Below are 17138 nucleotides of genomic sequence, written 5' to 3'. Positions count from 1 at the left end.
TAGGCAGCACTCTGGGCTCCATCAAGCTCTCTGGGCGATTTCTGTGCATGCTCACTTGGGGCATGCTTTAGTACACTGTAAGTGGTGAAGATTGCACGGTGGACACTCTTCGAAGATTTTAAAAGCGGAGGGAATCTCAGTTGGAGGCCGGGATCCAAAACATTCACCTCAACCTTTATTTGTCCTGTTAAGGAGTTTGAGCCCAGGGGAAGTGCTGTAACTTCTCTAAACCACAGAAGCGCTGGAAAGGGAAGTTGGGGACTCAAAAGCAGGGCTGCTAATTTTTGTCTTTCTAGAGCATCTTCTCACCATATGATGTTCCTTCCTTTACAGTATATTAAGAGCATGCTTAATTTATTTAAAACAACCAACCACCCGCTCTTCTTTCCGTCTCCCCTGGTTCCCCGAAAAAGCAGCAGTGGCCTTAGTCAACTCCTCCCATAACCACTAGACTCTGGGATATTTTGAAATTTGCATATATGCAATAGAATAATAAAAGGATTGGAGCCCCTAAGGTGTCTTTTGGTCTGGGCACTTAACAGAGAACACCCCTCATATGTTTTCTCATATGTTCACTTAGCAAACATCTGTTGGAACTTGCTATTTGCTCTGTGTTGGTATGGTAAATATTTTTCCAGATAAAGGAATAATTGTATCTGTCTGAAGGGATTGCAAGATTGTTAATCAGGGAACACTTTAAAATGTTTCTAAGTGACTTGGAGTTGTTGGTTGCTTGTGTAGCGTGGAGGTGCTAAGTTCCCTGCACCAAAGGGCCATTTCTTTTTTTTTCTTTCTTTTCCCTCACAGCTGATACAAACCAGTGCTGGGCTCCAGGCTGTAGCCAAAGTCAGAGTTCGAGGGCTGACTAGAACCTGGAAGCTTGGAGTTTTGTACTTTACTAAAAGAAGAGCCCTGGCCCATTTTAATTGTACATAATAATGGAATTGTTGGGCTCTTCTAAACTGCTCACTTAAGCCATTTGTAGAAATCCCTTGGTAATTTTTTTAAGGACTGTGATGTCAAAGCAAATGAGTTGGTTTTTAAAGTTTGTGCTTTTGCTTCTTTCTAGCATTGCCCATTTGTTCTTTGTTTATGAACCATTTGTTTAGGTATGTTTTGGTAGGCAGAACAATGCCCCATTTTAGTTGAGAGCCGAAATAATGCTAAGCAACACCTGATTATCTGAAATCCCATTTGCCTTTGTAAATGAATATATAAAGGCCTGCTTTTCCTTGCATTTAGCCATTTTTACTTTGAACACATCATTACCTTGTTTGAGTGTTGAACAGTCTGACACTTTTTAATTGTTTTAAACCATGAGTGTATATTGTTTTTAGTTATTGCTCTTTTTAAAAGAGACTTCTTGAATGTCAGCCTTGGAAGGCTGATGAAACTTAGTTTAATTTATTTAGGCATGTGAGTTTTTTTTTTTAATTTTTTATTGTTATGTTAATCACCATACATTACATCATTAGTTTTTGATGTAGTGTTCCATGATTCATTGTTTGTGCATAACACCCAGTGCTCCACGCAGAACGTGCCCTCTTTAATACCCATCACCAGGCTAACCCGCCCCCCCACCCCCCTAGGCATGTAAGTTTTGGTCACACCTTCACCAATGCTTGTTTCTGATGCTCTAGGAAGGATTTGGGCATATCTTTTTCTTTGATCAGACATTCCGTGAGATGGTGCCCAGATGTTACACATTTGAGTATATAGTCTTGGCAACATATGCTTTACTGTACAGCCTTTAGAAAAAACTTCATAATTTTAAAGAAATGCAAGAATCATAAAATATGCTTTCTAATAAACCTTTTTAAGATTAATTATTTTCTTTAAAATTAAAAACATGAAATCTGGCTGGAAAAAACTAAATATTAGGTCAGACTTTGTGAAATTGTTAATATTTGTCAGCTTTTGAGCCACATAAATGACATTTTGGGAGTCAACCTAACAGACCTTCCAAATTAATCTTTGATGGATGATAACACTAGTGGTCAACACCAGTTCATCATCTTTCACAGCTTTCAGAAAGCTTCTGCAGTTACAGATGTTACTTTCACTCCAACTATTGCCGCTTACTTCCTAAGAAGGGCTTTCTGCTTCTTAGAGCTGTGCAGTGGCTACCTAATTCTTTAGCCCTGAAGAGAGCTTTTGTTTATTAGAAGTCCGTGGCTGAGATCCATTGAGTCTGAGGAGAGCCTGTGGTTGCCAACGCTGTTTCAGTTGTTCTCTTTGGCGTGAGCAGACTTGATCCTAGTAGAATACCTCTTCCTTTTGCCATAAATGAAGCTAGGCATTCAGTTTCTATCTTAAAAGTTTGTAACGTATCTCAAAAAAAAAAAAAAAAAAAGTTTGTAACGTATCTCTGATGTATGTACAAGAGTGCCAGAAGCTCTTTATTAAAGTGTGTGCATAATAAAGAGGTGAGACATCTGACCCAGCTCCTAATTGTAATAGTAGCCCCCTTGAATTCAGAGAAAAGAAAAAACAAATATAGGTTTTCAGGTTCCAGTGATTTTGCATTTGCTTACAAAATTTCCACTTGTCAAATGCTCATCTCCTTTCACCTTTTCTATGCTGTGAAGCAAGCCACTGTCGAAAATCCTTTTTGTAGTAAGTTATAGAGGTTCCCCTGCTCCTTAAGGGATATAAATAAACATAAGCATAGTTTTTATTTAAAAAGAAATGTAAAAATGTTTCCCACTTTATTCTGCTACCTTACATGGTCAGTTTTTGGAACTCTAAAAGATTTACATCCAGTCATGGATTTAGAGAATGTCCTAGTGTATTTGAAGGCATAGTTGGATGGCAGTGCCCTCTTGTGGGAGAATAACATATTGCTTATTTCATGCTCGGTTAAATCTTAGGGATTTTTAAAATTTCTCTTAAAAATCTGAATGTATGAAGGATGGCTCAGTCGGTTAAGCGTCTGACTCTTGGTTTCGTTTCAGGTCATGATCTCAGGGTCAGGTGATCGAGCCCGGTATCAGGCTCGCTCAGCACTTGGAGTCGGCTTGAGATTCTCTCTCTCCCTCTTCCCTCCTCCCCACCCCCATGACCTTATTTCATGCTTGGTTAAATCTTAAGAGTGCTTGTGTGCCCTCTCTCAAATAAATCTTAAAAAAATCTGCATGAACCAGTGTATTTTGCACAAAATACTTTTTCAACTAGAACCTATAACTTAATGTTTATTTTTGATCTCTTCCATATTTTAAAAATAAAAAAGTAGGGAGGGTGGTGGAGGTGGTGAGGTGTGAAGTAGAATTGCTCCAGTTTCTGGGTGGGGGGAAAATGCATTTTTGAACAGCTGAAAGAAATTAGCGTAAGGGGCTCCAAATCGAGTTTTTTTTAAAGTGTATTCCTTATAAAAGACCCCCCCCGCCTTTTTTTCCTTTTCTTTTTTTTTTTTTTTTTAAGCAGTGTTTCTTTTTTTTAGGGAAAGTTCTCCAGACAGAGGGAGTAAAGATCCCTTCAGGTACTTGAGTCTTATCAAATGATAAAAATGGAAATCACATCATATTTGCAGTTAAAGTATGGTGTTTGACCTGGGTGTTGACAGAGCAGCATCTGAGTCTTGGTTCTGCTCCACAAGGGCAAAGGATTTCATTTCCCCACCCCCAGAAGTGGTGGTATTGCCTTTGTTCCAACATTGTGAGGTTAACTGAGAGAATGTGTGTGCCTGGCACATAAGTAAGTTCTCCAAAAATAGTAGCAAGAATGATGCTGTTTATTGGATTTTGCTCTTGCTGTTAAAAAAAATACATAATTTTTTTCTGCAATTTTTTCCTACTTAATGTTTGTTAAATTAGTGATTATGGGTTAACTGGAGTCCTGGGTCTTAGGAGCAGTTGTGTCTGAAGGTTAGCTCATAGACCAACATGGACATTTTGCTGGAAAGGGCTCACCTGAATATTCATTAGGACTTTCCCCCTTGTTTTAGTTTAAGGAATTTGATATTGCAGGTTTATCATCTATTGTCATTTAAGGAAATAAATACATTTTGTGTTAAGACTTTCTTGAACATATTACATTTCGGGCATTTGCAATTTAATCTTAAAATATGTGATGTTTAACAAGCACCTTTAACAAAATTGACTTGTTAACGTGTTAAAACTTGTTGGTGTGAAGAGTTTAAAATATCTTCATTTTAAAATGCTTTAATAAATATATAAACATAATAATAAATATGTTGTAGTAACAAACATATTGTATATTTGTGCATGAAATGCAAGCTTAACCCAAACCAGTAGTAGCCCACCTACTCTGAGGGCAGGGCTGAGGAGTAGCCTACCAGCCTTGGGCTATCCAGAAACCCCCTTTCCTACCTGCCCACATCTCATCTAGAGCACAACTGTTTGGTTTCCCTTTTGGGTTGTGGGAGATGGATTTGTCATATCAGGCTTTTTTTTTTTTTTTAACTTTCATTTTTATTTTTTTAAGTAAGCTTCACACCCAACGTGGGGCTCGAACTCACAACCCCTAGATCAAGAGTCGCATGCTCTAGCATCTGAGCCAGCCAGGTGCCCCTGTCACATTAGGCTTTTGGTTGTAACTTCTTTTCAGGGCTGGAATTCTGATTTCTTTCTCTTTTTCTATTGTAACCTTCCAGAGGCTTTGGGGGTCTGTCTTCATAAGCATGACAGTGTCGGCCATCTCAGACTAAGAGATAAGATGAGAAAGAATGGAAGAGACGCTTAGCCTGACTGTGCCCCAGCCTGACTGTGATCTAACCTCGCTGTGCTCTAGCCAGACTGTGTTCTGGGCTGTGGCCACCTTTTAACATAGAGCTCTGTTGACAGCCTCTGCCTGCTTCCCATGCTCAGCGCCATCCTCACCCCCACCCCAGATCTCTATGCAGGGTCTCTAGGAGATTAAAAAGATCACAAAAAAAGTGTTCTCTTCGGCCCTGTAGGTTTGACTGCATTTCTGTTCTCAGTGCAGTTGTTTAAAAATTCTCCTTTTAGGATTCATTGGTGGGAAGCCGGTAAGGATTAATGAGAGGGCTGAATTAGAGAATATTTTTTAATGCAGTTTTGTTCCTCTGAGGTACATTCAGTAACAGAAACTAGGCCAACAAGTTATTGACAATTAGTGGTCCTTTGGGAATCTGCTTTAATGAATAGATAAGAATGATTTGTAATTAGCATAATAATTATATGCAAATGAATGCTTCTGAATTGCTCTAAAACACTTCTGAACTGTTTAAACAGCCCTCCTGAGATCTTGTTACTCTATTAATTTGTGTAGCAAATCTTTTTTTCATAGATCACGCAAAGATAAACTTCAGTCCAGCCCCTGTCCGAAATATTATGAATTCCAAGGTGGTAGGACCTGAATTAATGAGATTTACTTATACTGTATTAATGGTGCTCTGTGGGAACCTGAAAGGGTGAGGAGTCCTTGGGGAGATGTAATTAAAAATAGGAAAGAAAGCTGCTTATTTGAAAATAACTGTTGAAATGAGTTTCTTAAACAAGTTCGTAAATGTTATCTGTCTTTACACCTTTGTTACTTGCTGTTGCAAAATTTAATGCAAACATTTTTTTTAATGGGCTTCCCCTCTGGAGTCTGGCTTGAATTTTGTCAGCTCCAATTAGTTATGTACTAGGGTCAACGGTGATAGGATCCAGGACTCCTGTGTTCCAAGTGCCACAGTATGCACTGAAAAATGAAGGGCAGTGCTAATAGACGATGTTTGTCACTTATCTTCATATTTAATTTGGTCTTTTCACCCAAAAGACCCATTCTGGTCTTTACTTTTAGGATGTGATTAGAGGAAATACGCTTTGCTAGGTTGAGCAGCAATACCCGTGCATTCTAAACTTCGTGATTATCTTTGAGCTATTTGAATAGACACCTAATTAATCATCTTGTGCTGAAGAAAAGCATTTTACAGCATGCTGCAGGATCCTAATACCTCTCTCAAGTTTTTATTTTTACCCTGTAGAATTGTTTCTTTTTGCAGGGATGCGGGGGGGGGGGGTGCCCTTTTATAAGCAGGTGTGGAGGGGTTGCTAATGCTTGTGGTTTGGGCACTCTTTTCCTCAGCTTACATTTAGCTTCACCTGTGGTAACCCATGTATGGTTCTTTAAGCAGTTTCTGGTGTCTGGAGCTCATCTCGATTTTTCCACAAGCTGTCAAGAAACTCCTACCAAGTCCCCCACCTCCTACTCACTTCCCCATTCATAATCATGAGTTAAATCTGGGCTCAAGGACATTTAGGTTGGCTCAGCACAGATTTTGTACTTGCATTTTGGGGGACAGCCACTATGCTAAAAGATTCATAAAACTAATATTCTTTGTCTCCAAAATGAATCTGGTTTCTGTTGAGAGTTTCTATTGAGAGCTGTAGTGAGTAACAGATGTACACCCAAGAGGTAGCACAACTTTTGTATTCGAGTGACAGAAAACAGCTATTTATAAGAATTTAATGAATGTATTTTGTGGCTCCAGCATGGAGGCTCAGTAAGCCATTTATTTACCATATTATATTTTATTTGTTCTCCAAAGGGTGTCTTGACTTTCACTTGCCTCCTTTTTTACTTAAATAAGAGTTTTCAATTAAATAGAGTTGTATTAACACTAATCTGAATCTACCTTATGCTGATACCATTGTGGTTTTTTGTTGTTCGGGCACTAGTATTGGTGGAATGAGCAGTGTCTAGGGACATTACACCTAACTTGATAATGATGGTTTTACTAAGCCCTTATCCTGGCCAGGCCTCTGGGCATTATACAGATAATTAAAATTTGATCATAAAAAATTTTAAACACAGTGCACCTTAGCAATAAGATTTTTCTATTTTTAAAAGTGATTTTAAAACTCATTTTAAAAAATACATTTCCTTGGCCTAGTGAATTTGTTTTCTTTTTTTCCCAAGGATTACAGAAAGTGCATAGCAAATTCAGCCTTCAGAATACCCAGGAGCTGAAGACTCAAGTAGGCTACAGCTGTCTTCACCCACAGTATTCTAAAAGAACTAATGAGATGAGAAGTCTGCAGCTGGTGGCAAGCACAATAAACCATGAGCCAAGGGCTTCTCTTCATCAGAGCCTCCCCTTTCCCCATGGGATCCCAAAGGAGACAGAATACTAACAAAGCCAGCAGGCTGTCTCATTCCACACTATTGCTCATTTGCAGCTATAATTGGTAGCTGAGGTTGCATTCTGTATGCTGAAACTGTCATACATGAAGGAATATATTTGTTCATTGTGATACGGATATAAATCGGCCAGTTTTCAAATATGGAAAGACCAAACTAGATACCCAGCAATAAAATTGTAGCAAAGACGATTCTGTTCCAAAAAATTAAATGTTTGTTATAAAGGTACAAAACTGAGGTTGTTAAAACTACACCTGCTTCCTGCTTTTTAATACCTTGCTACTTAATTCAACTGATTAAACATTTACGTATTCAAACCAACATAAAAAAACAAAAATTCCTAGGTTTTGACAAGCTGCATTATCCTTATCTATCAGGGTTAAGGTGCTATTGTTAATAATTGGGTTCTGTTACGTTTTCAGTATAATACCTTTAATGTTTGCTGCTTTTTAGTCAAGAGAAGAAAGCCAGGAAGACTTACCTTGGGAGATCTGTGTATGTGTGTATAGTATTTTATATGCACACACTCCTGCCTTCTAGGCAGGTCTACTTTGATACCTCTGCTGCTGCTGCTTCATGGTGGTTTTGAAATGTGTTTTGCTTACCTGGCAGTTGTGGATGCTCTCCTGCCACCTGCCCTGTGGTGTGCTAGAGTGAGCCGCGGACGGAGGCTCAGAAGGCTTGAGTTGAAGCCCTAGGGTAAGAGAGCCATACCACTTCCTTGTCGGGACTATGGCTTCCTCATCTGCGGAAAGAGGCAGCTTGGATGGTCTTCAAGGTTGGGTTTTCCTATATAATTCTGTGAGCTCTTAGTTCAGAAAAGTATCAGTGAATAACTGGCACTAATGATGGAGGCTGGCAAGTAGACTGCAACAGTGTGTTGGGTAGAGAGTGGAGAAGTTTGGAAGCGCTATTCCGTGTTCTTCAGTTAATTAACCTGTCAAATAGGCATTGAGAAGCCCTGAGGTTGTCACCCTGGGATGGAGCTGGGTTGGGAAGGGCCTGAAGGAGTGTCGTCAATGAAGCCTGCCTGCTCCATCTGTTCATTTTCACCTTCACTGGTGCCATAATCGTGCAGTAGTTCTGTAGGCTCCATTTCATCAGTTCTAAGGTTCCCCTGCCCTCTTTTCCTCACATTTTAATACATTCAAAATTAGAGTTTGTCTTCCAGTTGTGGCATGCTTTATTGGCTGAGTGTGTTCTTTCTTAACGGCACATAAAATGGTGGAGCATCCTCTGACAGCCTCTCAGATTTGGGAAATTGATATTTACTGTTCAGCACAGGCCAGGCTCCATAATATCTCAGATTTTGCATTAAAAAGAACATTTTGAACAGCATACCCACAGTGAGGTCACACCTGAGACGGTTTAAAAAAAAAAGTATTTTCCCTTTAAACAGGATGAAATATAGAACACTCACCAGGCCTCTGGGCATTGTAGAGATAATTACAATTTAATCATAAAAATTTTTAACATACACCTTAGCAGTTAAGGTGTTTCTACCGTTAAACGTAATGTTGAAACTCCTTTTAAGAATACATTTCCTTGGCTTATGTCGGTTGATTTCGATTCTGAGTATAGTTCTCTCCATTCTCTGTTGGCAGTTAACCCATGCTATCTGGGGTTTCCATTGTCTTTTCTTTGTTTGCCTCTCTTTTTTTCTACCAGCCCAACTGTGACTTTCTAGGAGCTAGCTAGCACCCAAGTAGGTGTGTTGGTTCTCCTTACACCCTCAGAGCCCTTGGACTACCTCATAGCATCTTGCATGCTGCTTTCTATGTGTGATGGCTATGGAATAAGTAGACCTTGGTGGAGGGAGATGGTGTCAAAAGTGATTATTTGATAGAATGTTAAATATTTTCAATTTTGGGGAAAAGTGAGCTTGTCTCTAGGTTTCAGGTCCAAGCCTCCGAGCTAGAGAAAATGATGGTGCTACGTGATTATTTACATTAGCAGGATGGCTGATTCTGCACTGTGAACCCAGGTCTTGAGACCACCTGCCCAGTTGGTTCTTTTCTAAGCAGTGAAGTTAATTTTGAAGGTGTGGCTCTAAATCGGAATTTAAAAATTTGTGTTAGCTGACAGTAATTGAACTTACTGCTGATGTGCCCAGACACATGAGTAACTCCAGTTCTCCAAGTCTTTGCAGGCGGCTCGTCCAAGGTTGTCGTTCCCGGATAATGCTGACTGACCTAATGCCTGTGGCTACACCACGCTGTGTATTTTAAAGCACTAAGACCCAGTGTAGCCAGCTAAGTGTGCTTGTTTAATAATTATGGTGTGCTATTGGGGGCCTTTCTGAAGTTTTGTTTTCTACTTGAACCTCACAGTTTTCCTTCTTCACACAATTTACCTATAACTTTGTCAGTAATTATTGACATGTCATCTGCATTTCCTGAGTAAGTGCTGAATCCTGAGTGGCTGCTTCTCACCATGTTTTCTTTGATTTATGAAAGTTTGTCTTCTACTTTAGAGTATGTTCAGTGCTTGCCGTTTTCTCTAGAACAATGATTTTTCATATTTGACTTGTCTGGGCGTTTCCCCCAAAGTCTCTGGTCCTTCCTTGAATGCCATGAGGGACCCCTGGCTCAGAAATTCTACTCGAGAAGGCAAGGGCTTCCCTTTGTAGGATTTTCAACTCACCCACTGATGTCTGCTCACTGGTACCATTAAAATTCATTTATTTTTCTAAATCTGGACTTTAGCTCTTCAAAGGGAGTTTTTTCCTGTAGTTGGATTGTGTGTAGATATGTGTGCAATGACAAAAGAACTTTGGTAAAGCAGACAGGTTTAAAAAGATTTACTTCTTTCATTTCCTCCATTCTGTACGGAAGAGGATGTTAGGGAAATAGAATTGACACACACTATAGAACTTTGCTTAAAACCTAAGTCTTAGGGCCATTCCCCTGTGACATGATACAACTGAGGTGGTCCCATCACGGAGTCGTAAACCCTTCCCTCACCTTCTGTGACAACGAGGAGTTGCCGTGAGTGCAGTCCCCCTTCCATGAGCAGGCCAGGGGATTTGCATTTTATGGGTCTCTGGACAAGGGTTTGGAGAGGCTGGCCTCGTCATTGAGGCATCTGGCACAGACCCAGCCATGGAAGAGATGGTGGTGTTGCAGGATCAGTAGTTCAGTCTGTGTTCCCAGCCAGAGTAGTCGCTCTCGGTCATCACCTCTGCGTATTGTCAAGACTAGGATGAGTACCTTTTATTTCTCGAATATGACTATATACGTATCAAAATGTTGAAACCGTTAAAAAAAATGTGGGAATATTTGTTCTTGGAGATAGCTGTTCAGTAACCAGTGGCTTGCTCATCGAGACTTTTATGACTAAATATTACGTAGTTGTCTTGCCTTAACGTTAAAGTGTAAAGCAAAGAGAACCAAACCAAAAACAAGGTAACGAACCATTTTGCTACTTTTACACAAAAGCACAGTAAGTCTAATCAGTTTCTGTCCTGTGTTTTAGTAGCTGCAAAGAGCTGTTCTGGCAAGGTTAAATAATTTTCTCTGAGTTTCTTCTCTGCCTCAGACTTTGTTTTGCTTTGCAGGACTACAAAGCTGATGAAGACCCAGCATTATTCCAGTCAGTCAAGACCAAGAGAGGCCCTTTGGGACCCAACTGGAAGGTACTGGATGCTGACCTTTCTGACAGACAGAGTCTTGGCAACAAACCACTTGACAGGTCCCTAGTCTGGAAGAGCTGGTGACGTTTAAATGAAAAATAGAAATGACACAAAAATAGTTTTATTTGTGATAAGGACTTACAGCCAGTTGCAGTTGGCCAGCAAGTCTGTGCTGTATTAACAAACAGAACACAGCCAGACTGTCACTTTCAGCATAATGCTATTCTGATAACTCTTAAAAGAGACAAGTGATTTAGTCTTTGGGGATTGTACTGTTCTCTTCTGAGACTTGAAACAGTACAAAAGTCCATGTTAAATGAAGGTTTATAGTTTAAATTTAGTCTTAGTAAAAACTGAACAAGTTGCATTCACCTGAGCTCATGTTCCTGGCCTTTTAATAGTTACGTTCTGGAAACCAGGACACCAGAGAACAATTTTGATGGCAAGTAGTCGTTCTCTAATAAAGAACACATCCTTACTTTATTCATGGGAGTAGGAAAAGCAATGTTAGGGTAATCATTTAAATTGCTATAGAAATATAATGCATTTTAAAGATAGCCACTAAATGACAGACCCTTAAAGATGGCTTAATGTGGTGATGGCAAGTTATTACATTTAATTTGACAGGAGCAGGGGAACATTAAAACCTAAACATGCCCAAAGCAGAGTTCCACCAACATGTTTTACTTGGTAACCAATCTCTTCATGGTGAAGCCAGTCACCGATCACTGATAAAAGTTATCTGCGTGCTAGTTGTTGCTTGCAGATAGAGGATTACTATAACAGCACCACAAATAACCCATTGAGTGGTTCTCCATGGGTGTTGGACTGTTTTGCATACTGTCTTGCACATCAGCTAAAATGAAGAATGAGTCTGACTTTGTTCTATAAGAAATGATTCATAATTATCTTAATTTTGCATTTGTTCTCTGGGTAGAGTTCAGTTCAAGATTCTCCCAATTGAATGGTCATGGCCAGAGACTTTTAACTTTAATTCCCAGGAAGTGATATATGTCACTTATAAATTAAGGAACAAATTCAGTATGTGTGATCTAAATTTCATTGAATGGATTTAAAGAATTTCCCCACCCTTTTGCAGATTTCTAACTGTGGACTTTAGAACTAACACTGAGTCAGAGAAGTCTTTTCCCTTTGAGATTTAACCTACCTTCCAAAAAAAGTGTGTTGGAGCAGTAGATGGGTGGCCACCTCAAAGGCAGCCCTATCTTCTAGAAGGCTGTCTTGCTCCATTAAGTCCTAACGCTAGCTAACGATGCTTTTACAGGGAATAGAGCACAAAGTTGAGACTAATTTCCAACCTTTTAGGAACTTGGAATTTGATTTTTACTCCTTTTTTATTTATGATTTACCCTTTTAACATTGCTTTGTCTTTTACTATCAATCAGTGATTAATTAAAATTCTAGAATAGGTTATTTTTTAGAAATAATGTGAAATTTACATTTTTTCAGGTTGCATTATAGCATTCTTCCCCCATTGTGTTTGTGTGTGTGTGCGCTTGTGTGAGACAGTTGCTTATTATTTCTCGGAGAGGATGCTGGCTGATAGTGATCCCTTCCTACCCCTTTATCTCTTGGTTACTAACTTTAGCCAAATGATGGTGGTTGTAGCTACTCTTATAAATGGAGTTACTGCTTAACTGAATTTCACTGAATTACCATGATCCCAGAAATAACCAGTAGTGTGTCGTCGTCCGCTCCCCCCGTCCCCCTGCAGTTTCTCTTTCTGAGGTTTCATTTATCCGTGGTCGACTGCATCCTGGAATTAGTTGTTCCTTCTGAGGTCAGAAGGTCAGTGGTAGCCTGACACTGAACACAGTGCCTGCATTGACCACCTCACTTCACCTCACCATGTAGGCATTTCATCATCTCACATCGTCACAAGATGGGTGAGCTCAGTATAAGGAGATATTTTGAGAGAGAGAAAGACCACATTTGTGTAACTTTTATTACAGTATTTTGTTGTAATCGTTGTTTTGTGATTAGTTGTTGATGTCTCACTGTGCCTGATTTATAAATCAAACATGATCATAGATAGGTATGTACATGTAGGAAAAAACATAGTATATATAGGGTTCAGTACTGCCCGTGGTTTCAGGCCTCCACTGGGGGACTTGCAACATATCCCCCATGGATAAAGGGGACCTGCTGTAATTACACCATCTGCTTACTCCTCTGAAGGAAAAAAGAGAGTAGGAAGGATGACAAATAACTGCTAATTCAGCATATAGAAAACTGTGGACTGACTTGATCTTCTCAGCGTCTCCTGTAAGGAGGCCCCATTTGTCAGTAACTGTACTCCTCATGGCACTGAAGGCAGCACTGGATGATAGTTGCAGATTTCTATACTTCTGAAGTTGGAGAGAAGGCAAGGAATACATGGTAATTAGGGCAGAAAGGACGAAGAAATCCTGTTCCGGACCCACTTACCCCAGAGTGTATGTCAGAATGTTCCTGTGTCAGAGCTGCTTGGTAGCTCCACAGTGCTCCAGAGGCCTTCCATGTGCCATCCAACCCTCACCCTTCAGTCTTCCTTCCCATTCCATTGCCCCTTAGGAGAAACTCCCCTTACAGGAACAAACTCAAAAGTGTACTCAGCACTAAGTGCAAACTCTGTGATCTCTTTGAGACTTTTCCTTATGTATCCCACACTGGTGTGTTCTTCTGAAATGTTGCAGTATTTACTGCTTGTCTGCACCAGACCGGAGAGTGGAAAAGAAACTTCTCCTTTGGTGCCAGGCACTCTGCAAGGTTGTGTTTAATCTTCATGACCTTCCTGTGGGGTAAGTGCAACTGCTTCATTATATAGATGAGAAACTTGGTCAGAGAAACACAGGTAATAGTTGTAGGAGAAACAGCAGGACGTCTCCCGTTTCCATAGCACTTGATTCAGTGCTCGGCACAGAGATGTGTAATGCGTGGAGACATGACAGTTTCTGACTCAGAAGCCTGTGACTCCCCAATCACTAGTGCATCTTTTATGCCCTGTTGCATCAAGGCACTTGTGGCTGTCTGTATTCATGGTATTTACCAGAATTTGTTAATTCCTGTTAGTATCAGTTGTACATTTCCAATGGTCAGAGAGTCTGTGGGTGAAATCCATTCCCTTATCCCATGTGTCACAAGTTGTGACTTCAGTAACTTAATCCCAGCTCTGGGCCTGGGTTTCCACATCTCTAAAATGTGAGGGACGTTGTAACTGCCTCAGAAGGTTGTTGCCAGGACTGAATGAAGTAATGAATGTCACATTCCCAGCTCAGAGGAAGCTTGGGTCTTTGGGAATGAAAAGCCTCATCATGTCTTAGGGTTGATTACATCTATGCATTACATCTATGCATAAGCTACCGTATTTATGACACAGATACTCCTTGTCTCTGTCTAGTATCCAGGGCTTCCCTCGTTTCAGTATCTGGGGTTGTCAGACTCATCTTGACTCACCTCTCCTTACCCCTTGTGGTTATGTGTGTTTAGTGAGTGCTTGGCCTAGGTCAGCCATAAAGCAGAGGCCACATAAAGGCTAGGGAGTCTTTGCTAGCAGGGGATCATGGGGGTGCCAGGGAATAGATTTTCATATTTTCCAGTTAGGTTAAGAGTACAGACTTTTTTTTTTTTCTTTTTGCGTGTGGTACGATACATACCTTTTGTGTTTTGAAAACTACAGACCCAGCGATGCAGGCCTTAGTTATATATTCATTTTACCTCTGAAAAGATAATTTTTAAAATCTGAGCACATGAGTTCTATTTTGTTATGTAGGGTTCAATATTTAAGTGATTCTGTGCATACTAATAGAGTGATTTATAAATGTTTATTTCTTTGTGGCGCTGTATGCACATGCGTGTGTGTGTACATGCTTTGGTTTATTTTGGTTTTGAGGGCTTTGTGTGTATTATGACATTGGTATGACTGCCTATTCAAATGGTGTATCAAAAATAACGTACATGTGGATTCCTTTAGCTTTCCAGTTTACCTCCTCTGAACTGAAGAGTTGTCATTTTAACAAATTGAAACATCATCTTTGAAGATTATGGTGTCATTTTTATTATATGGCAAGGCCTCATTTCTTTCTTCATTTAATCCAGACGCCTCATGAAGACTTAAGCTTCTGTGTCTACATATATGAGATAGTTAGTAATTAGGCCTGTGAAGGTCTTTGTAGGAGGCTTTGCCAAAGTATCTGGCCCTTAGAGTGCTTGACATGTCTCGGAAGATTCATCTAGTGTCTGAACATTGCGGTACAGGGGATCAGGTCAAATAAAGATACTGATCTAGAAATTGGGATTTTTATGTTATCTTTCTATGTGTATTATGTGCTCTTTCTAACCATAAAGGCATGTCCGGTTAATGTTCTAATTCCACTCTGGAGCAAAAGCTCTGGTAGTTGGAGCTTTCATAACATTATGTCATGCTATTTACCTGCTCAGTCCTGCTGTAGACTCGTTTTTGAATTACCAGAGAGGCTGTTCTGGATCCTTGAAGCTAGTGGAGGGTAGCCATCTTTGTGGGGTATAGGGACACTAATTTTTGTTCTCTGCCCTGCTACCAAGACTCCTTTCTCCTCCTGCCTCACATCTATGGAAGGAAGGTGGGAGCCTTGCTTGTCAGTGGCCTGAAGTAAAGATACTTGAAGGTCCTGTTGGCCAGGGATGGGAAGAATGGAAGTGGGGGTGAGGGAGAAGTTACATCTCAGTTGTGGAAATCCCTTTGAGATAGAGGTTGGCAAGAAAACGGCCCAGAGAGTCCTCAAGAGGCTGGTGAGCACTGATAGCCCCCCAAGGAGAGAGACCGAGGGTGCTCTCCTGTCTTTATCTAGATATCGCTGTGAGTCCCAGGAAGGATGTGAAGATGTTTAAAACGTGTTCCCTCCCTATAATCTCACTTTCAAAAACCTATAGTGGGTGGCATAAAGAGGCTTAATAATTAGTTTCTGGTTAGACCACATTGTGGATTATCTATAATAAAGCTGACCTTAAAACATAGGTGTTTTGTTTGTTTGTTGAGCATCTGGTTTGGAAACTAGGTTTTTAATACATCGTAAAAAATAAGTAACACTTGGTATGTATGAATTATCCAACACCTACAGAGGACACCAAAAAAGCTGTTCCATGTCTTCAAGAAGCTGAGCGCCCCAGGAGTGATACATGATTAGTTCTAACCTTATCTTGGATACTGAATGCCTCTGTTCTCAGGCAGCACCATAGGATTCAGGCTTGGACAGGTGAAGTGCCTTACTTGAGTTCGAGAGGTGATTTGACAGGATGGGCCCCTTTGCAGAGTTCTTACTGACTCTGTCAGGGACTTTGTTTTCTTCATGAGTATTATCTGAAGGGTGAACCTGTGGTGTCAGTTTTACAGTGTCACTGCTAAAGGAATTGGACACGAGCACAAAGCACATGTCATAGTTCTGATTAGTAAAATGGGTGTGAGCTACAAAAACACTAAGTTTGGAGACATGGAAAATGTGACTGTCCTGCCACAGGAAGGAAGCTTTCGTATCTTATTTTCATGAAACTAGTTTAACCTGTGATTAATCTTTTGAACTTTGATTTCACATTTGCTTACTCCATATAACATTTCCCATTTGCCCACTCAGACAGGAATCTTCCACCTCTGAGCCCTACTGAAGTCGTTAGTTGGTGACCTTTCTCATGGTACCTTATGTGTCTCATGTCAGGGTAGTGGTTTATGTGCTCACACTGTCTTCCTTCCCCATCTCCTTTGTCCCCTGGTACACACTGAGTTTTCAGCCATAGGCTCTGTGTCTGACCTACTTACAATGGGGCACTGCCTAGCACAGAGGTTTGCTCCTAGGAGAGGCTTAGTAAGTATTTGCTGGATTCAAGTTAACTGCCTTAAACCAAATAAAACACAACCAAATGTTGGACTTGCAAAGAATATAATGCCCACTGTAGGTCTGTCCAAATGGCTACCAAAATCTAAACAAAATTGAGGGAATGGTATGGCTGAGTAAGGAATTGGGTTTTGCTTGAAACTTCAGTACACATACTTCACATATATTCTGTAATCTTCTGTTGATATTTACTGATGCATGCACTGGCAACAGCCCCAGCAGTGCATTTATTTTTAACTTTCTTAGTGAAATCTGGGTTGGAAACTTACATTATGAAATCAACAGCTGAAATTGAGCATTCAGATTGCCTAAAATTGAAAAATTAAGATATGAAGGCAGTGTGAGCCTACTAGAAACTGCTGTGTCCTTCCAAAGTATTAACTCTGATTAACTGTAGCACATGCCAATTTCATCTTCATCCCAACGCATTTTAAGTCGGAAAAGTGTGTGTGGAGTTGCCGTGTAGCATGGAACTATGAGAGGACCACATTTTCAGAAAATGAGTTTCCAGAATGCTTTTGGGTTTGTTTTGT

The 17138-nt window shown here is 40.2% G+C and overlaps 1 protein-coding gene across 2 annotated transcripts in view; it reads left to right on the top strand.

The window, feature by feature from the left end:
• PITPNB (phosphatidylinositol transfer protein beta) overlaps positions 1 to 17138 on the top strand; it is a 62789-nt gene that overhangs the window by 31416 nt on the left and 14235 nt on the right. For both annotated transcript variants that reach the window (XM_025858143.2, XM_025858144.2), the window contains exon 8: positions 10664 to 10741. In XM_025858143.2, coding sequence (XP_025713928.1) covers positions 10664 to 10741 — 78 coding nt within the window. The remainder of the gene's footprint in view (positions 1 to 10663; positions 10742 to 17138) is intronic.

Source organism: Callorhinus ursinus, unplaced genomic scaffold, assembly GCF_003265705.2.
Source record: "Callorhinus ursinus isolate GAN/ISIS: 27379988/994484 unplaced genomic scaffold, GSC_fseal_2.0 scaffold72, whole genome shotgun sequence".
Lineage (NCBI taxonomy): Eukaryota > Metazoa > Chordata > Mammalia > Carnivora > Otariidae > Callorhinus > Callorhinus ursinus.
This window is presented reverse-complemented; position numbering and strand designations above follow the sequence as displayed.